Below are 27,610 nucleotides of genomic sequence, written 5' to 3'. Positions count from 1 at the left end.
ACAGTCGAAGACACACACACACACAGTCGAAGACACACACACACACAGTCGAAGACAAACACACAGGCAGAAGACTGGAGCTCTATTTCTATTTCGCACCTCTCTCTCTCTCTCCTTCTCCACCACTGTATCCCCCCTCTCTCAACTGGTGTCATTTTCTCTTTGCGTTTGAAATTACATGTCGCAACGAATAAGGCTGTCTCACTCTTAACACCAGTGGGGGACTGCGTTTGTGTGTGTGCGTCCATGTGACAGCAGCGCAATCACATGAATACACCCATAGATTGCTTTTAATGATTGTCTACGTGCATAATCTCTTTGTATTCTGAACGGGAAGCATGCTGCCTTTGTTCAAAATGTGATGTACATTACAGATTCCATTATAAATGACCAGTCTCTCCTTCTCCCCTTCTTTTCTGCAACCCTCTGCAATCATTGAAGGAAGTTGAGGTAAGTTATTGATTTATCTTTCAAATTGTGTAACTCCATTTTGTGATTCACTCCGATGCTCTGGAAAGCTACAGAGAGGGAGTTAGAGAACGAATACGTGCATCGGAAATATTGTTTGGAGAGGGAGCTTTCTCACATTGGAAACACAATGGCGTGCAATGCCAGACACTGATGCAGTGCGGTATGTCCCTCTGGGCTTGTTGTAGTGCTGCTGATACGTGTAGGTTTGTCAAAGCCACGTCAAAACTCTTAGCATAGGAGATTAGAGACACGCGACTACTTCTAAATGGCAGCTGTCAGAATCCACTGTGGCGAGAGGGCGGTGCACCGTGATGCGATTAACGAGGATCAGGGGAAGGTTAACGGAGTTCAGGTTGACTGTGGCTGCGTTCCCACTGGCATCCTATTCCCTATGTAGGGCAGTATTACGTAGGGAATAGGGTGCCGTTTGTCCTACAGAAGTAAAATCCAGTCGTGTACCGTAGTACCTTGGCGCTGTACGCAATTATGTCTGGTATTATCCTGGCTGGATCGCAGCTTGGTGCAGAGCAATGTGTGGAGAGCATGAGAGAGGGGGGGGGGGGATAAGATGAGGCCAGTGGTGATACAAATAATTGGCTTGAGTCTGGAGCGAAAGACTGAATGTGATGGGAGAGATAATTTAGGACAGAGGAGAAGAAAGAGGAAGAGAAGTGGAAATGAGAGGGAGAGACCCGGGGGACCTGTTAATTGGGCCTCATCACCTCATATCAAACTAATGGACTTATTAGCTCAAACCTTAACTCCAGCCATTTGTAAAACAGGGCATTCTCAGATATCTTTCTCTCCCTCCTCTCGCTCTCGCGCTCCCTTTCTCTCTGTTCTCTTCCTTCTCTCCGACCTCCTCTCTTGTCAATTCAATTCAACGGGCTTTATTGACATGGGAAACATACGTTTACATTCCGTCTTCCCCGTCTCCTCTCCCTCCCTCCCTCCGTCTCCCCTCCCTCCGTTTCCTCTTCCCCCTCCGTCCCTATCTCCTCTCTTCTCTAATCAAGCGTTCTGTGCTGTAATGAGGGGCAGACAGACCCTGCTCTTAATCACAGTAGGCGGTCTCACAGTGAGTCTGCAACAATCCTTCAACCACTATCCCTCCCTAGTGATGCTGTTAACACCGTCTATCCATCAGAGTGTTAGTGTCAGTGAGTGTGTGTTTGGGTCAGGACCAGTGGAGCGAGTTGAGTGCTTATCAGTAGTTCCAGCACAAACTGTGGCCACTGAGTGCAGCAGCGCAACAGACTGGCCTTACAGAGCTGGCCTTACAGAGCTGGCCTTACAGAGCTGGCCTTACAGAGCTGGCCAACTCACGGCATTCATCTCCGGCCCCGCTGTCCCAACTCTCTCTAAACTTCCAACTGTTTCTCTCTCGCAGACAATGAGGAAGAGAGTCAGGGGGGTTGTCAGCGGTTTCCCGTCATTCTCCGTCTTTGTTAGGTCTTCAGAGTGATCTGCCGCTGGGACCACGCTGAGTTCTTTATGTCTAAACTCACGTGGAGCCAAATAGAGTTGAGCTGGTTTGAGGGCAAGGGGGAGAGAGAGAGCGAAAGAGGAGAATTTGAAATTTTAAGAGCTAAGAGAAATGTTTTTTTTGTCCTCCCAGTGGGTTTGGTGCTGTTTGTTATTTGAGCTCAGAGAGGATTTTATTCCTTCTGTTATTTACTCCTCTGACTGGTCTGCTTCCGACTATAGACGATGCGTGTTGTGTTTGTCTGGAGCTTAGATCTGAGGGCACGCCCTAACTTCTCTCCCGAAGACTGACTGATAGTCACTTTGGTATTGCTGAATGTCTTCCAGAAGAGGCTGCATGAAAACAAGACTTAAAACAGATCAATAATGTACTTTGCTGTACAGAACATCTGTAAACCCTCCTCTGTCTCCCTGTTTCATACGGTGCGGCTTCCTCTCTTTGGGAACGTCAGGAGGTGTGTGATTGGTGGCTGGATTGATGCGGAGCTCGTTCCTTGATCGCAGTAGACCCAAATGACGCGGAGCAGTGATCGATAACTGACAGGCAATATGAAAAGCTAAAAGCAGAGCCTAATGTGGAGGAAAGTAGGTCATTGAACTGTATATGTACTGTATATGGCAGGCCAGTGGGAGAGGGCAAGTCAAGTACATGCACTGACTGAGTATCTTGATTGAGCAGGTCATATAGATGTCCTGTTTGAAGAGTCATGATCTATTTAAACAGGGCCTGGTAGGAGTATATATCTATCTGCTAGTCCATTTCTTTATTCCTCTCACTACTGTTGTATCATCTCCCTGTGGCTTTATTGGATTGGCCACTGCGACAAAGCACCCTCTCTTTCTCTCTTTCTCTCTTTCTCTCTGTCTCTCTGTCTCTCGGTCTCTCTCTCTCGCTCTCTCTCTGTGTGACTCTCTCTTTCTCCCTCTCTCTCGCTCTCTCTCTGTCTGTCTCTCTGTTTCTCTCTTTGTCACTCTGTCTCTGTCTCTCTCTGTGTGTGACTCTCTCTTTCTCCCTCTCTCTCGCTCTCTCTCTGTCTCTCTCTCTGTGTGTCTCTCTCGGTGTCTCTTTCTCTCTGTGTCTCTCTCTCTCTCGGTGTCTCTCTCTGTGTCTGTCTCTGTCTCTCTCTGTCTCTCTCTCTCTGTGTGTGTCTCTCTTTGTTTCTCTCTCTCCCTCTCTGTCTCCCTCTCTCCATGCCGCATCTGTTTGTCTAACTCCCAATTACACCGTGTAAAACACTTCACCGATACGTACTAATTCAATTCAGACTAATAGCTAATTTCACCAACATGTTGCTCTTTCATTATGCAGCCATTTTAAGGTAATTACATATCACTGTGTCCTCGCCCACAAATATAAATCCGAGATGAACAAATAAAAAGTGGATATTCTGAACAATAAGCCCTCATCTAATGAGTATTAAACTTCTAACATTTGTGCTTGTGCAGATATAATTAGCGTTGACACGGGTTGAATCGGCTGTTGGTATTGAAGAGGCGATCCGGTTGTGAAGGGTTTACTCTGAGACTCATATCCCAGTAACATTTTCCTCTCAATCCGACTGATCTGTCGCCTGTGACAGAGAGATAATCAGGAGAGCGGATCGGGCTCCCGTCAGTATCGTTCTTTGAGCCTGTTTCTCTACTGACTGTCTGTCTTTGATGGTGGGTCGGGCGTCGGGACCACGGATTGACTGCGGAAAAATAGAGCTGGTTTCTGCTGTTCGGATGACTAGTGTTTGGAATATCAAACTCTGTTTAACAAGCTGGATTAATAGATTTGTTCCAGACTGTGTGATCTTAGATGTCTTCTTTTCTGTTTTTGTCAAGTTGTCTGTGTGTGTGTGTGTGTGTGCGTGTGCGTGTGCGTGTGTGTGTGTGTGTGTGTGTGCGTGCGTGTGTGTGTGCGTGTGTGTGTGTGCGTGCGTGTGTGCGTGCGTGTGTGTGTGTTTGATGAATACATAACCCTTTACCTCCTGTGTTTTTCCCCCAGGATGACTACTTCAAAAGCTATGGTCCTGCCAAGCCAATCAACCAAGGTAAGGCCGGAGACTATGACGTGTGTGTGTGACGTATGTGTGTGTGTGTGTGTGGGGGGGGGGGTTGGGGGGCATACAGGTTTGTGTGTGTGTGTGTGTGTGTGTGTGTGTGTGTGTGTGTGTGTGTGTGTGTGTGTGTGTGTGTGTGTGTGTGTGTGTGTGTGTGTGTGTGTGTGTGTGCTCCTCATTACCAGTGCGTCCTCTGAGAATAACCCGATGATGGATCGGTGTGGAGGTTGCTATAGGGAAGGATGGTCGCTCTAAACACACTTCATTAATGACACACACACACACACACACACACACACACACACACACACACACACACACACACACACACACACACACACACACACACACACACACACACACACACACACACACACACACACACACACACACACACACACACACAATGACACACACACACAATGACACACACACACACCCTCTATCTCTTCTGGTAGATTAAGGTGATTAAAAAAAAGCTCCAATCACACAGTGGAATCTTTATTTTACTCAATTGATCAGCGTTTCTGCAGGAGGCCCAACAGATCAATACAGAGACGGCGAGGGAGGAACGGGGGAGGGAGGAAGAAAGTGGGTGGGATTGTGATAGAGGTAGAGAGCCGGCCTGACGAAGGCAGCTTGCCTGACGAAACGTTAATGGCTTCAGATAAATAATTTGCTATGGAGCCAGAGTTTAGGGAACCTACTCTTTCTTTATAAAAAGCTGGAGAGCCACTAAGAGAGAGATGGAGAGAATGAGGAAGATCTAGTGATTCTACTTATTATAGAGAGAGGTGGCAGATGAATGGGTCATTAGCCATCTCTTACAGACCATTCAGGTCTGGGTCTATAAGTGTGTTAGTGGTAGTGGTAGATTTGTAGTCATTAGTTAAGCCTGATTCTGATCCTGATCCTAAGCCTTGGCCTCACTGATCCACTGTCACAACAGTCTAGTGGAGGATCAGCAGACATGATAAGACTGATAGGATCACGCCCCTCAGGGATGACAGGAAAAAGAAAGAGGGAAGGAGAGAGAGGGAGGGAGAGAGATGATATTTACAGTTGAAGTTGGAAGTTTACATACACCTTAGCCAAATACGTTTAAACTCAGTTTTTCACAATTCCTGACATTTAATCCAAGTAAAAATTCCCTGTCTTAAGTCAGTTAGGATCACCATTTTATTTTAAGAATGTGAAATGTCAGAATTATAGTAGAGAGAATGATTTATTTCAGCTTTTATTTCTTTCATCACATTCCCAGTGGGTCAGAAGTTTACATACACTCAATTAGTATTTGGTAGCATTGCCTTTAAATTTTTTTTTACTTGGCTCAAACGTTTTGGGTAGCCTTCCACAAGCTTCCCACAATAAGTTGGGTGAATTTTGGCCCATTCCTCCTGACAGAGCAGGTGTAACTGAGTCAGGTTTGTAGGCCTCCTTGCTCGCACACGCTTTTTTAGTTCTGCTCACAAATGTTCTATGGGATTGACGTCAGGGCTTTGTGATGGCCACTCCAATACCTTGACTTTGTTGTCCTTAAGCCATTTTGCCACAACTTTGGAAGTATGCTTGGGGTCATTGTCCATTTGGAAGACCTATTTGCGACCAAGCTTTAACTTCCAGACTGATGTTTTGAGATGTTGCTTCACTATATCCACATAATTTCCCATCCCATGATGCCATCTATTTTGTGAAGTGCACCAGTCCCTCCTGCAGCAAAGCACCCCCACAACATGATGCTGCCAACCCCATGCTTCTTGGTTGGATGGTGTTCTTCGGCTTGCAAGCGTCCCCCTTTTTCCTCCAAACATAACGATGGTCATTATGGCCAAACAGTTCATTTTTTGTTTCATCAGACCAGAGGACATTTCTCCAAAAAGTACGATCTTTGTCTCCATGTGCAGTTGCAAACCGTATGCAGACCTTTTTTTATGGCGGTTTTGGAGCAATGGCTTCTTCCTTGCTGAGCGGCCTTTCAGGTTATGCCGATATAGGACTCGTTTTGCTGTGGATATAGATACTTTTGTACCTGTTTCCTCCAGCATCTTCACAAGGTCCTTTGCTGTTGTTCTGGGATTGATTTGCACTTTTCACACCAAAGTACGTTCATCTCTAGGAGACAGAACGCGTCTCCTTCCTGAGCGGTGTGACGGCTGCGTGGTCCCATGGTGTTTATACTTGCGTACTTTTGTTTATACAGATGAACGTGGTACCTTCAGGCGTTTTGGGAATTGCTCCCAAGGATGAACCAGACTTGTGTAGGTCTACAATTTTTTTCTGAGGTCTTGGCTGATTTCTTTAGATTTTCCCATGATGTCAAGCAAAGAGGCACTGAGTTTGAAGGTAGGTACTGAGTTTGAAGGTAGGCCTTGAAATACATCCATAGGTACACCTACAATTGACTCAAATGAGGTCAATTAGCCTATCAGAAGCTTCTAAAGCCATGACATAATTTTCTGGAATTTTCCAAGCTGTTTAAAGGCACAGTCATCTTAGTCTATGTAAACTTCTGACCCACTGGAATTGTGATACAGTGAATTTATAAGTCAAATAATCTGTCTTTAAACAATTTTTGGAAAAATAACTTCTGTCATGCAGAAAGTAGATGTCCTAACCGACTTGCCAAAACTATAGTTTGTTAACAAGAAATGTATGGACTGGTTGAAAAACAAGTTTTAATGACTCCAACCTAAGTGTATGTAAACTTCCAACTTCAACTGTAAGAGCTAAGAGACATGTTTTTTCGTCCTCCCAGTGGGTTTGGTGCTGTTTGTTATTTGAGCTCAGAGAGGATTTTATTCCTTCTGTTATGTACTCCTCTGACTGGTCTGCTTCCGACTATAGACGATGCGTGTTGTGTTTGTCTGGAGCTTAGATCTGAGGGCACGCCCTAACTTCTCTCCCGAAGACTGACTGATAGTCACTTTGGTATTGCTGAATGTGTTCCAGAGAGCTCAGAGTACATGCCACGAAAGAGAGAAGTGGATGACAAGAGAGCATTGCACTCTGTCCTAGGGGGTTCAAGCTTGGGTCAGGGTTGATGTTACTGCAGCCTCTCTCTGGCCCAGCTATAGGACTCTCCTGTTCTACAGAGATGGCCTGTTTTAGACTCTAGGGCACAACACTGCTCTCCTTAGCCAAGCTCATTCCATTTGGGATAATGGGAACCCCTTGAGGGGGTCAACATGTGCCCCATTCCAATGATGTAGGCCAGGCGGTGAAACACACACACACACACACCAGTGAGTGTTCCTTTGTGTCACAGTGTCTAGCAGTAACCCGCGGTGATGCTGAAACTATGATATGGCACATTCATCACCACGTAGACTGTGACCTGCTGGCCTTGAGAAAGCTGTCTGAAGCCCAATGTTCTTTTATCACAGGTGTGTGTGTGTGTGTGTGTGTGTGTGTGTGTGTGTGTGTGTGTGTGTGTGTGTGTGTGTGTGTGTGTGTGTGTGTGTGTGTGTGTGTGTGTGTGTGTGTGTGTGCACGTGTGTGCGTGTGCGTGTGTGTGTGCGTGCGTGCGAGACGGAGAGGAGGTAGGGCCTCTTCAGAATTGTATGGCGTGTGTGTGTTTCAGGAGGACTGAGTTTGCGTGTGAATGTTTCTGCGTGTGCTCACAAACACGGCTGGAGTGGGTGTTTTTCACACCTTTAGGCATGTAATCCATATTGAGTTTTGTGAGCGATCTTCACTTTTCATTGTTGGAATAATCAATGGAATGAATAGAGCTGTTTACACGTCACCTTTGAACCGAGTATTACACGAGATGTGTCAGACCTGGACTCATTGTTTCTTGTTACGAAAGCATCATTGATTACGTGGTGGTAATTGTGTGGTGTGGGGGACATCCTACTTAGTGTGTGGGTGTGTGGGCAGGTGTTTGTGTGAAAGCATGTGTCAGCTGTGTTTGCGCCTGTGTGTTTCTCGCATGTCTGCAGGTGTGTGTGAGTGTTTGTTTACACTGAATATTTTCATAGCATGGTAGTCTCTTCCTGAGCTTTGTATAGCATTACCTTCCTTCCCTATCTATCTCTGTAGCGGATTCGTGAATGTTTTCATGTTCACTGTTTTTAATTCAAACGAAATCTTTTTCTGGTTTCTCGGTGTGATGTTGGCAATGCTTAGTAGTTAGATAAACTTCTGTTGTGTTCAAGACGGTTGCATAACTCCCACTGTCTCCCTGCTGTAATGAGTGTGTGTGTGTGTGTCAGGATTTAAATATAAATATACAAATGTGTTGCCATATGTATCAGTCTTGTGTGTGTGTGTTTCTATTATGGACCGACCTCACACAGCTGTTTGCACCTTATGTATCAGGCCGATTGGGTTTTGTATGGCAACAATGGATAAGTCATTAGCGATACTTGTAATTACAGTAGGTGGTTAGTGGCTCTTCTACTGCTGGGATGGCTGTTGTACTCCCAGCCCACCTTCCAACGTGCCCCGCCTGCACACACGCCCACACACACGCCCACACATACGCCCACACACACACCCACACACATGCCCACACACACGCCCCCACACACACACCCACACACATGCCCACACACACGCCCCCACACACACGCCCACACACACACCCACACACACGCCCACACACACACTTGCTTAAAGAACCACTGAAGTTTGACGTCCGTCCAGGTAAGCGCGACGTCAGGAGACGACTTCAAATACCGTCCACTAGGGGCAACGGTGAGCGCTATTACCGTCAAGTAGGATTGGGTGTTGTGGACTGGGATGGCGGATGGGCGGAAGCCGTGAGCTCTGGCTCTGAGGGTCACATGTTTAATCCCAGTGCTAGGCACTTGTTTTTGTTTTAACCCTATCCCAAACCCTATCCCTTAACTTAACCATTCAGCATGAATCAGATCATCAAATAAAATGTTTTTATAAATTCCTTTTTACGTCAGCAGGTGTCACAAAGTGCTTCTACTATCAGGACTCAGGCTGAGACCCAGATGCAGACACAGGAGGCGGATAGTACGAGTCTCAGAGTTTATTACAGTACAGGGCAGGACTTGACGGGACAAGACGAACTGGCAACAGACAAACAGAAAAAGCCGACGTGACACACCCCTCCTAGGGACGGCGAGGAAGAGCACTAGTAAGCCAGTGATTCAGCCCCCGTAATAGGGTCAGAAGCAGAGAATCCCAGTGGAGAGAGGGGAGCCGGCCAGGCAGAGACAGCAAGAGGGGTTCGTTGCTCCAGTGCCTTGCTGTTCACCTTCGCACCCCTGGGCCAGACTAGACTCAATCATAGGACCTACTGAAGAGATGAGTCTTCAGAAAAGCTTAAAGGCCAAAATGGAGCTCTCTGTTTTCTTAGACATTAGGAGGCCTGCGTCTTGTGACCGTAGCGTCCGTGTGGGTATTTACTGCAGGACCAAATCGGAGAGAAGGGTAGGAGCAAGTCTATGTAATGCTTTGTAGGTTAGCAGTAAATCCTTAATCAGCCCTAGCCTTAACAGGAAGCCAATGTAGAGAGGCTAGCACTGGAGCAACATGATCACATGTTTTGGTTCTGGTCAAGATTCTAGCAGCCGTATTAATCCCTACAATTAACCTTTGAAATTTGACGTTTATGGACAAACGTCTGATTCTGAAGCTAGACTCTGATAGCTTGTTATACACACACACACACACACACACACACACACACACACACACACACACACACACACACACACACACACACACACACACACACACACACACACACACACACACACACACACACACACACAATCTTTCAAAGACTCAAGAGGATGATTAACGTCCATTAGTTCACTTGACAGAGCTATTCTAATGTCCGAAGGACAGAGTTTAGATGAATGATGGTCATTCCCTTCATTTTCCCAAAAGCATCTCATTCTGTCTCTTCTTCTCTCTCTCTATCTAGCTCTCTCTCTCTCCTTCTCTCTCTCTCTCCCTCTCTCATTCCATCTCTCTCTCTCTCACACACACACACACACACACACACACACACACACACACACACACACACACACACACACACACACACACACACACACACACACACACACACACACACACACACACACACACACACACTTGCCTGAGAGGGTTGGGCCGTGGAGCTCCAGAGTTTCAGATCTATTAGTGTCCTGTCTACAGAGACAGACTGGGCAGAGGATCAGTCATCTGTCTCTGACTGGAAGAGGAGAGCCCACTGGGCAAAAATCACTCTGATGACGTTGAATCAATGTGGAAACCTGATTGGATTTGAAAAATGTCACCATGACATGGTGTATTTTTTTGTTGATTTCACAAAAACAGACATTCAAATAACGTCTGTGGTGCCCACTGGGAGAGGTTGAGGAGAGGTTGAGGAGAGGGTGAGGAGAGGAGAGGTTGAGGAGAGGAGAGGTTGAGGAGAGGAGAGGAGAGGAGAGGAGAGGAGAGGAGAGGAGAGGAGAGGAGAGGATTCTATTGGGGCTTTTATTGTACTTTGGCAACACTTGAGATTTCTGGCCCTGGTAAAAGAGCACCTTTTGAATGGCTATTGAAACAGATTGAGAGAGGGGGAAGAGCGGGAGAGGGAGAGCGAGGGGGGTGAGAGGGAGAGAGAAGGGGGTAGAGAAGGAGTGGGAGAGGGAGCGAGAGAAAGGGGGTGAGCGGGAGAGAGAGAGAGAGAGAGTGAGAGACAAAGAAAGAGAGCAAAATGGAGTGAGTTGAAGAGCGTGTGGGAGGGTAGTAAGGTGGTACTTCAGCCTCTGCAATAATTGGCTAATTAGCCTGTGATCTGGATTCAACCTACTGAGGGTGTGTGTGTGTGTGTGTGTGTGTGTGTGTGTGTGTGTGTGTGTGTGTGTGTGTGTGTGTGTGTGTGTGTGTGTGTGTGTGTGTGTGTGTGTGTGTGTGTGTGTGTGTGTGTGTGTGTGTGTGTGTGTGTGTGTGTGTGTGTGTGTGTGTGTGTGTGTCTAATTTAGCCTGGACTCGTTGAGAGCCTGAGAGTTTGGCTTAGAGGATCAGAGGTTAACTTCAATCTATGCTAATGTGGACTTGAGTTCTAAGCAATGACAAGAAACTGGTCTACTTACAGTATAATATTACACACACACACACACACACACATAGCAAAGCAAATCCCCAATTATTTAGTCCCGGTTACTCCAGGCAATAACTCAAGAGTAAGGGATCAATTTGTCGATTAGGATTCCAGCATCGAGCACAATCTGTCGATGTGAAACTTACCAACCAATCAATGGTCGCCCCTGGAGACCAATCAGTACCAAGGAGACTGACGTAAGACCAAATCAAACACTCGGTTAATGACACACCAATCAGCAGGTTAGGGAGCTATTTCCCACTGACTGCTAACCAATTACATCAACAGAGTTTCACAAGTCACCAACGGAGAGGTCCGATATTGCCCGGTGAAGGATTGGACCCTTGCCATTGATCAGTAATGTTTTCAGGGACTGGGATTAGTTTGGTCAGGTCCAGGTATAGTGTTTTAATCATCTGTAAATGGAACGCTATAGAACTGGACTGTGGGAAGCTAATAAAACAGTATATCAACTACAGTACATGACCAGAAGTATGTGGACACCTGCTTGTCGAACTCATTCCAAAATCGTGGGCATTAATATGGAGTTGGTCCCCCCTTTGCTGCTATAACAGCCTCCACTCTTCTGGGAAGGCTTTCCATTAGATGTTGGAACATTGCGGGGACTTGCTTCCATTCAGCCACAAGAGCATTAGTGAGGTCGGGCACTGATGTTGGGCGATTAGGCCTGGCTCGCAGTCGGCGTTCCAATTCATCCTAAAGGTGTTTGATTGGGTTGAGGTCAGGGCTCTGTGCAGACCAGTCAAGTTCTTCCACACTGATCTCGACAAACCATTTCTGTATGGATCTCGCTTTGCGGGGCGGCAGGTAGTCTAGTGGTTAGAGCGTTAGGCCAGTAACTGAAAGGTTGCTGGATCGAATCACCAAGCTGACAAAGTAAACATTTGTCGTTCTGTCCCTGAACAAGGCAGTTAACCCCCGGTTCCCCCGGTAGGCAGTAATTGTAAATAAGAATTTGTTCTTAACTTCCTTGCCTAGTTAAATAAAGGTAAAATAAAAAATGAAAAATTGTGCACAGGGGCATTGCTGAAACAGGAAAGGGCCTTCCCCAAACTGTTGCCACACAGTTGGAACCACAGAATTGTCTAGAATGTCATTGTATGCTGTAGTGTTATGATTTCCCTTCACTGGAACTAAGGGGCCTGGCCCGAACCATGAAAAACAGCCCCAGACCATTATTCCTCCTCCACCAAACTTTAAGGTTGGCACTATTCATTCGGGCAGGTAGTATTCTCCTGGCATCCGCCAAACCCAGATTAGTCCGTTGGGCTGCCAGATGGTGAAGCGTGATTCATCACTCCACTGCTCAAGAGTCCAATGGCGGGGAGCTTTACACCACTCCAGCTGACACTTGGCATTGCACATGGGGATCTTAGGCTTATGTGCGACTGCTTGGCTATGTGAAACCCATTTCATGAAGCTCCCGAGGAACAGCTATTGTGCTGACGTTGCTTCCAGAGGCAGTTTGGAACTTGGTAGTGAGTGTTGCAACCGAGGACAGACAATTTTTATTCGCTTCAGCACTCAGCAGTCCCATTCTGTGAGCTTGTGTGGCCTACCACTTCTCGGCTGAGCCGTTGTTGCTCTTAGACCTTTCCACTTCACAATAACAGCACTTACAGTTGACCGGGGCAGGTCTAGCAGGGCAGAAATTTGACAAACTGAGCTCTTCAGTAAGACCATTCTACTGGCAGTGTTTGTCTATGGAGATTGCATGGCTGTGTGCTCGATTTTATAGACCTGTCAGCAAAATTCCAAATTCCAAATCTGATATATATATTTTTCTCCATCTCACTAGTGTATTCGTCCTACCCAGGACAGCATTAGAAGTCTGTAGTGCACTGTTGTGAAGGGAAGTCTTCGTATTAGCCTATTATCGTTCTGATTCTCTGATGCTGTTGTTGACATACATTTTTTTCATGTATCGTCTTGGTTCCTCTGCGTGCTGCTGGTATCCCAGGAGACAGTACTGTGTCTCTGTTCTCCCGGAGAATGTAGGCCAAGCACACTTCCAACCAGGACTGGTTGTGTTAAACAGTGAATTAATGCACCATTCTGTGTTTTTTTAACTAAATCACTCTAGTCTCGCTGGTGTTTGTAGTGCTGATTTAGATCATTTTCCCCCAAAGCTATTTACTGTAGGACCCCTTCTTCCTTTGTTTGCTTGACTTGAATAGCGTTCCGGCGACACGCTGAAATATTTACAATGCAGGTCATTTACCAAGAAAACATATGTCATTGGGTATACATCTCTATTCTTTCATTCTCCCTCTCCACCGCTCGCTCTTTATTCAGTCTCCTAGCCCCTCCCTCCCTCTCCACCGCTCGCTCTTTATTCAGTCTCCTAGCCCCTCCCTCCCTCTCCACCGCTCGCTCTTTATTCAGTCTCCTAGCCCCTCCCTCCCTCTCCACCGCTCGCTCTTTATTCAGTCTCCTAGCCCCTCCCTCCCTCTCCACCGCTCGCTCTTTATTCAGTCTCCTAGCCCCTCCCTCCCTTTCGCTGTCTCGCTCTCACTCTCTCTCTCTCTGTCTCTCGCTGTCTCGCCCTCCCTCTCTCTGTCTCTCACTGTCTCGCCCTCCCTCTCTCTGTCTCTCGCTCCCTCTCTCTGTCGCTCGCTGTCTCGCTCTCACTCTCTCTCTCTGTCTCTCGCTGTCTCGCCCTCCCTCTCTCTGTCTCTCGCTGTCTCGCCCTCCCTCTCTCTGTCTCTCGCTGTCTCGCTCTCACTCTCTCTCTCTGTCTCTCGCTGTCTCGCTCTCACTCTCTCTCTCTGTCTCTCGCTGTCTCGCCCTCCCTCTCTCTGTCTCTCGCTGTCTCGCCCTCCCTCTCTCTGTCTCTCGCTGTCTCGCCCTCCCTCTCTCTGTCTCTCGCTGTCTCGCCCTCCCTCTCTCTGTCTCTCGCTGTCTCGCCCTCCCTCTCTCTGTCTCTCTCATTCCTCTCCTCGCGTAAACCTTATTACTGCTTCAAGATTAATTTCTTTGGAGATGAAAATGAAAGATATTCAAATATACTTTCATCATCCGTCCTTTTTTATCTGAAAATACACACGCAAGAACGCACACACACGCACACACACTGGGGAGTAGTAAAGTGAGAAAGCGAGTGTGCGAGAAAAGGGAATTAGCTGATGTACTTTGCACGGGTATAAATATTTGAACAAAATGGTTTGTTTATTATTACAATCTCCCCACTTAATGCGCTCTCGTTTTTTTCTCCTTTCTCTCGTTTTCTCAGCTCCATCTGTTTCTGTGCGCCACTCCAGTCAATCATTATGCGAAGGATTCACAGAGGCGCTAATCCACAGGCTCATTTCTCCATCCTTCATTCTAACGGCTCTATCTCCCGTTCTACGTGTCATAGCCACTCATCATTAGACTGATCACGTACCATATTACAGTCAACCCCCGATTGAGTGAGGAAAAGGAGTGCATTTGAATTGGTCCTGGGGAACTGCAACAGAGTTTTCCCCTTCTTTTTTTTTTTTGTCGTGCAAGACAAATTAAAACATTCTTAACCTCTGAAGCAGTATTCGATAGAATCGAAAGAACAGTTATGCAATCCGTACTCATCAGCAGACAATAGATTTCTCTAGGAAGAGAATACTGAAAGTACTGAACTTGTATCTGAGTGGCTCTTTAGAAAGAAAAGGCTGTATCACTGAAGGCTACATCGAACCCCCCCCTCCCATCTCTCCACCCAAACACAAAGCCATTATGGTGGCATTAAGACATTTAGAGTATGGGGAGGTAATGGTAAAGTCAGATGATGAATGGCACTGTGTTTTCAACCAGAGAGGATGATGGGAGTCTGGTTTTGGCACCTTGGTAACAGGCAACACACCCTCTGAGGGGAGAAGAGGTGTGTGTGTGTGTGTGTGTGTGTGGCATCAAAGTTAACATTGTGGGGTTTGACAATGGCAAACAAGACAATATTGAACTGGAAAGCGATAAAATATCCAAAACACAGTAGTCCATTCTTGAAATGATCGTCAAGACATCCAATACCGTCAGTCAGAGAAATGCTCTAGCACTTTTGACCGGCAAATATAATCTCATGAAGTATTCTAGTGCTGCTTCCATACAGCAGCACTCTCTCTGTCATTGTTCATATAATATTGAGATGAATGTAGCGACGAGTGTAGGGATCCATTTGAGCTGTCTGAATTCTGTCCCCTGGGTTACGTTCTCAGACTGGGAGGAATGAGACCTTATATAGCGTCATATAGTAGTCACAACATGACTGTCTGCAATCCCTGGAACATGATGATGCTAGTACACACACAGATAGATGCAGGCAGGCATACACACACAGGCACAAACACACACATACACACACTATCGTTCAAAAGTTTGGGGTCACTTAGAAATGTCCCTGTTTTTGAAAGAAAAGCACTTTTTTTGTCCATTAAAATAACATAAAATTTATCAGAAATACAGTGTAGACATTGTTAATGTTGTATATGACTATTGTGGCTAGAAACTGCAGATTTTTTATGGAATATCTACATAGGCGTACAGAGGTCCATTATCAGCAACCATCACTCCTGTGCTCCAATGGCACGTTGTGTTAGCTAATCCAAGTTTATAATTTTAAAAGGCTAATTGATCATTAGAAAACCCTTTTGCAATTATGTTAGCACAGCTGAAAACTGTTGTTCTGATTAAAGAAGCAATAAAACTGGCCTTTAGACTATTTTGTGTATCTGGAGCATCAACATTTGTGGGTTAGATTACAGGCTAAAAATGGCCAGAAACAAAGAACTTTCTTCTGAAACACGTCAGTCTTTGATCGGTAGTGTACACACTTACACACACACATATACACACACACACACACACACACACACACACACACACACACACACACACACACACACACACACACACACACACACACACACACACACACACACACACACACACACACAGTGACATCTGGCAGTGAGTTTGGGCTGACTGGTACTATGGTGCCTGTGGGTGCTGACGGCTATGGTTCTATGGATCCATGGTTCTGTGATTCAGAGCTGGGTTCCCGGAGAGAGTGGTGGGCTCTGCCAGAACCGACAGCAGGAGAGACAGAGAGCCCAGAACCCACGCCAGAACTCTGATTCCCACTGGGCCTGTATTTGTGTGTGTGTGTGTGTGTGTGTGTGTGCTCTGTGAAGCTTCTGGAGATTGCAGTGATATCACAGAAAACACCATATGACTTTTCTCTCTTTCTCCCTGTGTGAGATTCCTGTTACAGTACAAACTGTGTTTCTCTCCCCATTGTGTTTAGAACAGCAGTGACAGATGCCAACAGGTTTACCTCAATTTGTTTCTGGGGCACAGGGTTTCTCCCCGCCTCTCCCAGGGGCTGTCAGTGTATCCTTCCCCAACACTCATCTGTTATTACCTCTGTCCGTGGGGTATGATTTAGCTGTCAATGGAACAGTGATGAGATGACATCATCAGTGTGCTGCCAGCTCTAGGTCCTTTCGGAGGTGCGGCAGGGGAGGGGAGGATGATGGGAGGATGATGGGAGAATCGCACCAGTGGCTTCACAAACAGCTCAATCACAGGGAGCAACCACCCATTGGCTCAAATGAAAGGGTAGCACTTTAACATTAAATAATATGTGACATTCTTTGATGGTTTAAGTGCGTTACATGTTCAGCACTGTCTCTGAGTCTGGTGTGTGTGTGTATCCCTTCAGGAGAGCACGCCGTGCCGGTCCATCTTGTTGCGTTGCCGCGGTAACAGCCCATTGCCCTGTTAACTTGTTTAGCCATTAGCCCTGGTTACCCCCGACTATCATGCCTGGTTAGCCCCTTTGGCTCATGATGCTTAATGACCTGTACTGTGTGTGTGTGTGTGTGTGTGTGTGTGTGTGTGTGTGTGTGTGTGTGTGTGTGTGTGTGTGTGTGTGTGTGTGTGTGTGTGTGTGTGTGTGTGTGTGTGTGTGTGTCCAGTCCATGTCTCTATGTGTGTGTTTGTGACGTGTTTATCTCTGTATGAATGTATGTACAGTATGTGTGTCGGACAGTGACTATCTGCATGTGTTTGTGAGAGTGTCTGAGGCTCCATACTATCTGGGGCTGATTGATGGGACCTACAAGGCTCTGGTAACTTTGCCCAATTACCCAGAAAATTGTATCCTGCCGCAGTGATGGACTAACATGCTCATAGGGAGAGAGGGAAGAGGAGGAGGACGGAAGACGGAAGAGGACGAAAAGAGTGGGTGTCATATCTAAGCTGTGTGCGCTAGCGTAAGAGACAGAGAGAGAGAATGAGTTCAATGAAAGGGGGGGGGGGGTGAAAATGAGGTGACACAAACAGATCATGTAAAAGCAAAAGGCCCTTTCTTTAACAAGGGAATCAGTTCAAAACATGTGTTTTCTAACACTGTTGGTTTATGAAGGGGTGCGTGTGCATAATTGCTGCTGTGAATGCTGCGTCTGTATCTCTGTGTGTACATGTGACTGTGTGTGAGAGATCTCTCTCTCTTGTCATGAGTGCGTCTGTCTGCGCCGACTGATAAGGTGACAGCTGGCTCAGAGGTGACACCGTGGCCTTTTCGCACATGCTCATATCGCCCTACCCCAGTGACACGACATCACCGCCTCGCCGTGGGTGACAAGCAGCGCACACACTGCTCTCAGGTCAGATCCTGAAGGCCGCAGTGGGGAGAGGTAATGACAGTGGACAGCTAAAGGCTGATTTCAGATCAGAGGAATATGAGATACAGTACCAGGAGCAGGGCTGTTTCTAAGTCAGATCCTGCAGGTAGCAGTGGGAAAGGAGGTAATAGGGGTCCAATTCTAGAAGCTGTCCCCAGGTCAGATTCAGTGTCAGTCAATCAAGAGAAGTTACCCCTGCTACTTTGTGTTGATGTGCACTGTACTTTGATATAATTATTATTATTGATATTTAGTATGTTTTTTCTGTGGCTGTGTTTGTATTGTGTTTACGTGTGTGTGTGTGTGCGTGCGTGTGCGTGCGTGTGTGTGTGTGTGTGTGTGTGTGTGTGTGTGTTACTGGGTGTGTATGATTGAATGTTTTTATGTTCATCTCATTTGGTGATATCTTGCTCCCACTGTAAAGGAGATGAGAGCTATATGTCTTCATAGCAGGCAGAGGTCATGTTCTCTTTGTGTATTAGTGTCCTTATCTTACCAACCTACATGTACACACACACACACACACGCTAAGAGTGTACAGTGTAGGTAAGCCAAGGCACTTTCTGCTCTCAGATCTGACTGACTGCAGCAATATGCAATTTCAGAGGCTGCCTTGTAGCCATTAAAATGTCAGCCGTGTCCTGGCATTTACTTCAACATTTACCATTTACAGGATGGAGGGAAAACATTTCACACACACACACCAGTAGACGCACACAGCCAAATGCACACACACTCCCATACAGATCTGCCATCTTAATTGGATCCGTCTCTTGTCACAGAGAATTGCAAATTGTAGTGCATTCGAGGTTGTAACGGTCGTCTAAAGCCTCCTCCTCGGATGAGGAGGAGGAGTAAGGGTCGGACCAAAATGCAGCGTGGAATGTGAACACAATGATGTTTATTAAAGTAAAGACGAAAGACGAAAACACTTCCAATAAACTACAAAACAAATAAACGATGTAGACAGACCTGGACTTGAGAACTTACAAATTACGAAGAACGCACGAACAGGAACAGACTACATACACGAACGACAAAACGAAACAGTCCTGTATGGTGCACAGACACAAACACGGAAGACAATCACCCACAAACAAACAGTGAGAACAGCCTACCTTAATATGGTTCTCAATCAGAGGAAACGTCAAACACCTGCCTCTAATTGAGAACCATATCAGGCAACACAATAAACCCAACATAGAAACACAATACATAGAATGCCCACCCCAACTCACGCCCTGACCAACTAAACACATACAAAAACAAGAGAAAACAGGTCAGGAATGTGACAGAGGTTTAAAAAGGCTTCTAAAATGTGTAATTTGAAACTTTTTAATTTGACTTGATTTGCCCTAATGAAAAATGCATCAATCCCTATAAAAAAATGTCCATTAATTATAATTCACATAACAATTTAAAATGTCCTTTTGCTGCAAGGTCAAATAAAAATAATGTACAGTACCGGTCAAACGTTTGGAAACACCTACTCATTCCAGGGTTTTTCTTTATTTTTACTATTTTCTACATTGTAGAATAATAGTGAAGACAGCAAAACTATGAAATAACACATATGGAATCATGTAGTAACCAAAAAAGTGTTTAACAAATCAAAATATATTTTAGATTCTTCGAAGTAGCCACCCTTTGCCTTGATGACAGCTTTGCACACTCTTGGCATTCTCTCAACCAGCTTCATGAGGTAGTCACCTGGAATGCATTTCAATTAACAGGTGTGCCTTGTTAAAAGTTCATTTGTGGAATTTCATTCCTTCTTGATGTGTTTGAGCCAATCAGCTGTGTTGTGACATGGTAGGGGTGGTATACATAAGATAGCCCAGTCTATCCGGAAAATTCTTCAAGTGCAGTTGCAAAAACCATCAAGCGCTATGATGAAACTGGCTCTCATGAGGACCGACACAGGAAAGGAAGACCCAGAGTTACCTCTGCTGCAGAGGATACGTTCCTTAGAGTTAACTGCACCTCAGATTGCAGCAGCCCAAATAAATGCTTCACTGAGTTCAAGTAACAGACCCATCTCAACAGCAACTGATCAGAGGAGACTGTGTGAATCAGGCCTTCATGGTCGAATTGCTGCAAAGAAACCACTACTAAAAAAGAAGAGACTTGCTTGGGCCAAGAAAAGAGCAATGGACATTAGACCGGTGGATATTTGTCCTTTGATCGGATGAGTCCAAATTTGAGATTTTTGGTTCCAACCGCCGTGTCTTTGTGAGACATGGCTACCATAGCATTCTGCAGCGATACGCCATCCCATCTGGTTTGTGCTTAGTTGGGACTATCATTTGTTGTTCAACAGGACAATGACCCAACACACCTCCAGGCTGTGTAAGGGCTATCTGACCAAGGAGTAAAGTGTTGGAGTGCTGCATCAGATGACCTGGCCTCCACAATCACCCGACCTTGCATGCTTTATTTTCAGTGCACTTTCAATGCATCACCATGTTAAAACAATATCAAAAATTAAAAAACAAGCATGCTTGTACGCAGACACGTGCACACACACATTCACGTGGATACATATTTCACAGTGTGACAACACATGTACACACATGTACTGCCCTCACACACCACTCTCTGCCTTACCCAAGCCATTAGGCTCTGCCCTGGCCGTGTCCCATCTTATTGGTCCGTTCCCATAAGGTACAGATTGGATCAATGTCCAGCCAATGATCGGTGTCCAGCCAATGATAAAATGCTCCATTTCCTCCCGGTCCAAGTCCTTCTCTCCCAGAGTCGATTTATTTGGCCTCGACTCTTTTTCCTCTGCTCATTTTCTAATGGCTGGGAATGGAGACGGGAAACACAGCAGCCAAGTTTAAGCTTAAAGAAGAGAGAGAGAGAGAAGAGTTCTTGGCTACAAATCACAAACATTCCTTCCAAAAGCCCTAGTGTTAGAATCAGTATTCTGAAGATGTATGGGCCTGTAATGCAGGCCCAGGCCCTTTTGCTTATGGGCATGTCCTGCAGATTTGTGTTTGTGTGATTTGTAATGCATTATCTGGTGAAAGGATTGAAAGGGAGGATTACAAATAGCAGTCCCCCTTATCTCTGCCAGTCCAACACCCCCGTTGTACAGCGTCCAACAGATACGCATGTACGTACGCACACACACACACACACACACAGGTAGACGGCTTTAAGTTCCTCGGTGTCCAAATCACTAGAGACCAAACATCCACGCACAATCGTGAAGAAGGGGCGACAGCGCCTCTTCCCCTTCGGGTTGAACAAATTTGGCATGGGACCTAAAGTCCTGAAAAGGTTGTACCATTGAGAGCATATTGACTGGCTGCATCAGTGTTGGTATGGCAATAGCACCGCCCTCAATCGCATGACACTACGGAGGGTTTTGCGGACAGCCCAGTACGTTACTGGGGCCGAGCTCCCTGCCATCCAGGACCTCTATATCAGGTGTGAAAAGAATGCCCGGAAAACGGTCAAAGACCCCAACCACCCAAGCCATAGACTATTTTCTCTGCTACCGCACGGCAAGAGGTACCGGTGCATCAAGTCTGACACCAACAGGCTCTTGAGCAGCTTCTATCCCCAGGCAAAATGACTGATATAGCTACACCCACCGAGTTTACTTTTGATCTTTATTGGCCTTTTATTGCACTGTCTCTATGCACACTCGCAGGGCCCTACACACTCACACACACTGTCACTCATACACACGCACACCCACTCACATGCAAGGTGCTGCTACTCTTATATCCTCTTGCCTAGTCACCTTACCCCTGTACATATCTACCTCAGTCACACCAGTATCCCTGCACATGTAAATATGGCATTAGAACTGACTTTTTAAATATTTCCTGTATATAGTATGCTTACTTTATTGTGTCTTTCTCATTCTTATTTCTCGTGTTTTTTTTTCTAGTAATACATTGTTATTGGTTACTGCATTGTTGGGTTTGGAGCTTGCAAGAAAGGCATTTCACTGTACTTGTGCAGTGCACACACAGTCTTAAAACTAACCTTGCGGTAAAACAATTGGAGTGCCGCTGTTTCCCAATGTTCTTGAACTTGGGATTTCATTTGAAGCTACATACTGTTATTGGGTGATTCCACGCCAGTGGGAGTGGAAAATATTTTTGGTATCTCCGATTGATCTGGCACTTCTCATATAGGAACGTCATTGGGAGAAAGAATGTTTAACATGCTTTTTACATGTGTATCACAAACCATTTTCTTGATGAAATGTTCCAATTTAGGCCCTTTTTAAACCTATACATGCCTCCTATAAGACCCTATGATCCATGAACTGTACACGATACAGACAACCTCTTGGTCTCATTATACCCCTTATAGTGTGCTCTAACATTTGGAGTATGTCTAGATTCTGAAATACACATTTTCACAATTTACTCAACATAAGGATTATTTAAAAATAAAGAAACGTCCTCTCACTTTTCAGCAAACTTAACATGTGTAAATATCTGTATGAACATAACAAGATTCAACAACTGAGACATAAACTGAACAGGTTCCACAGACATGTGACTAACAAAAATTGAATAATGTGTCCCTGAACAAAGGGGGGGGAGTCAAAATCAAAAGTAACAGTCAGTATCTGGTGTGGCCACCAGCTGCATTAAGTACGGCAGTGCATCTCCTCCTCATGGACTGCACCAGATTTGCCAGTTCTTGCTGTGAGATGTTACCCTACTCTTCCACCAAGGCACATGCAAGTTCCCAGACATTTCTGGGGGGAATGGCCCTAGCCCTCACCCTCTGATCCAACAGGTCCCAGACGTGCTCAATGGGATTGAGATCCGGGCTCTTCGCTGGCCATGGTAGAACACTGACATTCTTGTCTTGCAGGAAATCATGCACAGAACGAGCAGTATGGCTGGTGGCATTGTCATGCTGGTGGATCATGTGAGGATGAGCCTGCAGGAAGGGTACCACATGAGGGAGGAGGATGTCTTCCCTGTAACACTCAGCATTGAGATTGCCAGCAATAACAACAAGCTCAGTCCGATGATGCTGTGACACACCGCCCCAGACCATGACGGACCCTCCACCTCCTAATCAATCCCGCTCCAGAGTACAGGCCTCGGTGTAACGCTCATTCCTTCGACGATAAACGCGAAAACGACCATCACCCCTGGTGAGACAAAAACTTTTTGCCAGTCCTGTCTGGTCCAGCGACGGTGGGTTTGTGCCCATAGGCGACGTCTGGTGAGGACCTGCCTTACAACAGGCCTACAAGTCCTCAGTCCAGCCTCTCTCAGCCTATTGCGGACAGTCTGAGCACTGATGGAGGGATTGTGCGTTCCTGGTGTAACTCGGGCAGTTGTTGTTGCCATCCTGTACCTGTCCCGCAGGTGTGATGTTCGGATGTATCGATCCTGTGCAGGTGTTGTTACACGTGGTCTGCCACTGCGAGGACAATCAGCTGTCCGTCCTGTCTCCCTGTAGTGCTGTCTTAGGCGTCTCGCAGTACGGACATTGCAATTTATTGCCCCGGCCACATCTGCAGTCCTCAGGCCACCTTGCAGCATGCCTAAGCCACGTTCACGCAGATGAGCAGGGACCCTGGGCATCTTTCTTTTGGTGTTTTTCAGAGTCAGTAGAAAGGCCTCTTTAGTGTCCTACGTTTTCATAACTGTGACCTTAATTGCCTACCGTCTGTAAGCTGTTCGTGTCTTAACGACCGTTTCACAGGTGCATGTTCATTAATTGTTTATGGTTCATTGAACGAGCATGGGAAACAGTGTTTAAACCCTTTACATTAAAGATCTGTGAAGTTATTTGGATTTTTACGAATTATCTTTGAAAGACAGGGTCCTGAAAAAGGGACCTTTCTTTTTTTGCCGAGGTCAATGATATGAATATCGCAAAACAATCTTTTTGGGGGATTTTGTTCATTTTATGACATTGTTTGGAACAATTAGTCTACATTAGCCACATTTCCAGAGTGGGCTCTCTGCTAATTCTGAAGTTATGATCAAGCACCACCAACACAGTGAATGGTAAATGGATTCAAAGGAAACTCCCTGTGCTGCTGATTTGCTGAATATGCAGTAGGCACACACAAACACACAGTGTTAAACCATCACTTTTCTATGAATTACGGCCACATACAGTTCAGATTCTCTGTAGCCTACTATAACACTGTCCAATATTCTCATTACAATGTTTTTGTATTAGCTGACCCACTGCAGAGAGGAAGAACAAGAGACAATGACAGAGGAAACGGAAATGGAAGCAGACGTGAGTCTGAGTCACCGATCTCTGTGCTTGCTAATGCAGTTTACTGTAGAGGACGAGAGGAGAACCGTCTGACTGAATGATCGAATAGAGAGGCAGTTTGCAGAGCTAAGGGCATGGTGTGTGTCAAGCTTCTCAGAGAAGGAGTGCTGATATAGGATCAGTTTTGCCTTTTTGATTTAGGATCAGTTTTGCCTTTGATATCACAATGAATGAGATTACATGCACAGGGGGGGGGGGGGGGGGGGGGGCTGATCCCAAATCAGCACTCTTACTCTGAGATGCTTGAGACATACATGTACAGCCCCTGGACTGGCTCTGTAAGTCTCATCTCGTTGTATGTCTCTGTTCTGTTAGCTATTGATCCTAGCTGATGTTGTCTGTAGACCTTATCACATCATATTTTCCCCTTTCCTCACTCCCTCGCTTTTATGAATGCATGCAGATGCATACGATCAGATGCTTGAGACATACATGTACAGCCCCTGGACTGGCTCTGTAAGTCTCATCTCGTTGTATGTCTCTGTTCTGTTAGCTATTGATCCTAGCTGATGTTGTCTGTAGACCTTATCACATCATATTTTCCCCTTTCCTCACTCCCTCGCTTTTATGAATGCATGCAGATGCATACGATCAGACACCACCCCCTACTCCATACTTCTGGATGTCGCCCCATGGCCCTTGATGGCGGCTACTTAACATTTAGAGAGAAAGAGAGAGACCGAGAGAGACAGAGAGAAAGAGAGACCGAGAGCGAGAAAAGAGCAAGAGGTGAGAGAGGAGAAGGGAACAAACGATAACAGCTCCACAGGTCTATGGGAGGCTGTGAGAACAAATGGATAATTTCATTTTAATGCGCTGAGGGTAAGAGGCGCTGCTCTCCAGGCGCTCGCCACGTGTTGTTTACTGGACTGATTTTAATGGGTTGTTGGCCACATCATAAAAAAAGCCACTCTGTATCACCAGCAGTGACCTCGGGCTGAGCTGTTATCTAGCCTACTTCAAAGAGCCTCGCGTTCCCTGTGATGTATCACCAACACACACAAATGTGGAGACACACTCACTTAATTCAGGCCGCTACGTACACACACACACACCAAGGGTATTGTCAAACTGCCCAATCATGTCCTCTAAAGTAATTGAATTCCTTTTTAAACATAGAGAGATGAGGACAAGGTGGAGGGAGGGGGTGAGGGAGTGATGGGGGAACATAGCTGAGAGATGGAAGGGAGAGGTGGAGGGGTGAATTAGGGCGACGAGAGGTGATGAAGCAGCGAGTGCAGCCCAGATTCCGCTGAAATGGATTTTTACAGCATAGTGCAGCGCTATCAATTTGCAAAGGGAGGACAAAAACCAACAACAAGCGAAACCACATACCAAAATGAACCTCGGGATCGATGGTGTACAACTCCAACGTGCGTCGGTGCTGCTGCGCTGGCTGTTTTAACAGAGCTAGTGTAAACAACACATGAGGGAGAGAGAGGATCAGATGAACACAGATAATCCTAGTGGTTTACAACTGTCCTCTGAGAGAAAGAATAGATGGGTCCTCTCCTCTTGTCTCCTCCTCCCCTCTTCTCTTTGTTTCCTACTCTTCTCCTCTTCCTCTCCACTGTTTGTCTCCTCCACTTCTCTCCTCTTCCCTCTTCCCTCTTCCACTACCTAATACAAAAACAGGAGATCGAGAATCAAGGTGAATGAACATAATAGCCAGAGGTTTGTCCCCATTTTGTTTTTTGGCAAGGATCACGCCATTGGGCCAAATGCCAAGATGCCCGAGTGACAATGGAGGGCATAGTTAGAGAGAGAGAGAGAGAAGAGTAAAATCGCACTGTACTGTAGAGAGAGGGAGGGAGATGAGGGAGAGTGAGAGAACAGGCCAAAGAGGGGGAGAAAAGAGATCACTTCTGGAGAGGATAAGTTGGGGACCACAAGACACTGGCTGTAATGAGAAAAATAAATAGAGGAATGGAGAAAGACAAAGAGGATGGGTAAAGAATGAAACTGGGAGGATGAAAGAAAGAGAGAAAGTTAGAGGAAGAGAGGAAATACAAAATTAGGCGTGGTGTAGACTACAGAAGCCTGCTGCTTCCCAAAACCTGGGTCCCCTGGGTTCCCCCCATAACCACCCCTTGCCATGGACCTTTGCCAGCACTGCCCTTCCACACTTCTGTTAAGTCGTTTCTACAGCACGCTACAGCTCACTACTACTTCCACACTCCATTCCCCCAGAGGGCAGCAGCAACCTTGTCCATGTGCTGAGCCTGGTTGATAAGCACATCAGGTGTTGCCAATTAGGGTGATCGTCAGTTAGTGTCCCAGCTTTCAAGTCGTGAGGCTGCTGTCTTTGTTTAGTGGCCATGAGGTCTTTCGTTTGTTGTTGAGTCTTTCATTTGGGCATGACTTTGGTATTTTTCCTTTTTGGTTTCGTCACCATCTGAACAAATAATAATCCGCTTGGACTGGCCGACCAAGAGGTCAAGAGAGACCGAGCTGGTCGTGGACCAAGTTAAGGTTGCTACACTACATGACCAAAAGTATGTGGACACCTGCTGGTCGAACATCTTATTCCAAAATCATGGGCCATAAAAGCCTCCACTCTTCTGGGAAGGCTTTCCACTAGATGCTGGAACATTGCTGCGGGTACTTGCTTCCATTCAGCCACGAGCATTAGTGAGGTCGGGCACTGATGTTGGGCGATCAGGCCTTGCTCGTAGGGAGCATTCCAATTCATCCCAAAGGAGTTGTGGGCTGTAGGTCAGGGCTGTGTGAAGGCCAGTCAAGTTCCTCCACACCGATCTCGACAAACAATTTCTGTATGGACCTCGCTTTGTGCACGGGGGCACACGTTTTGTGCACGGGGGCAGCGAGTTTCATGCTGAAACAGGAAAGGGCCTTCCACAAACTGTTGCCACGAAGTTCGAAGCACGTAATCATCTAGAATGTCATTGTATGCTGTAGTGTTAAGATTTCCCTTCCCTGGAACTAAGGTGCCTAGCTCGAACCATGAAAAACAGCCTCAGACCATTACTTTATGGATGGCACTGCATTCGGGCAGGTAGCTTTCCTGGCATCCGCCAAACCTAGATTCGTCCGTCAGACTGCCAGAAGGTGAAGCATGATTCATCGCTCCAGAGAATGCATTTCCACTGCTCCAGAGTCCAATGGCAGCGAGCTTTACACCACTCCAGCCGATGCTTGGCATTGCACATGGTGATCTTAGGCTTGTGTGCAGCTGCTCGGCCATGGAAACCCATTTCCTGAAGCTCCCGACGAACAGTTGTTCTGCTGATGCTGCTTCCAGAGGCAGTTTGGAACTCGCTAGTGAGTGTTGCAACCGAGGACAGACAATTTTTGCACGCTTCAGCACTCGGCGGTCCCGTTCTGTGAGCTTGTGTGGTCATCCATGGCGGCGTAGTGTGTTACTAATGGTTTTCTTTGAGACTGTGGTCCCAGCTCTCTTCAGGTCATTGACCAGCTCCTGCCATGTAGTTCTGGGCTGATCCCTCACCTTCCTCATGATCATTGATGCCCCACGAGGTGAGATCTTGCATGGAGCCCCAGACCGAGGGTGATTGACCGTCATCTTGAACTTCTTCCATTTTCTAATAATTGCG

General features: G+C 46.3%; 1 protein-coding gene across 2 annotated transcripts in view; it reads left to right on the top strand.

The window, feature by feature from the left end:
- spock1 (SPARC (osteonectin), cwcv and kazal like domains proteoglycan 1) overlaps positions 1-27,610 on the top strand; it is a 289,083-nt gene that overhangs the window by 133,743 nt on the left and 127,730 nt on the right. The window contains exons 3-4 of one of the 2 annotated variants that reach the window (XM_055926788.1): positions 3,947-3,992; positions 23,934-23,996. In XM_055926788.1, coding sequence (XP_055782763.1) covers positions 3,947-3,992; positions 23,934-23,996 — 109 coding nt within the window. The remainder of the gene's footprint in view (positions 1-3,946; positions 3,993-23,933; positions 23,997-27,610) is intronic. The other variant, XM_055926789.1, reaches the window with a different exon arrangement.

The sequence above is a fragment of the Salvelinus fontinalis genome, chromosome 6 (genome assembly GCF_029448725.1).
Source record: "Salvelinus fontinalis isolate EN_2023a chromosome 6, ASM2944872v1, whole genome shotgun sequence".
In the NCBI taxonomy this organism is placed as follows: domain Eukaryota; kingdom Metazoa; phylum Chordata; class Actinopteri; order Salmoniformes; family Salmonidae; genus Salvelinus; species Salvelinus fontinalis.
Note: the sequence above shows the minus strand (reverse complement) of the source record. Positions and strands in the feature narration are given on the sequence as shown.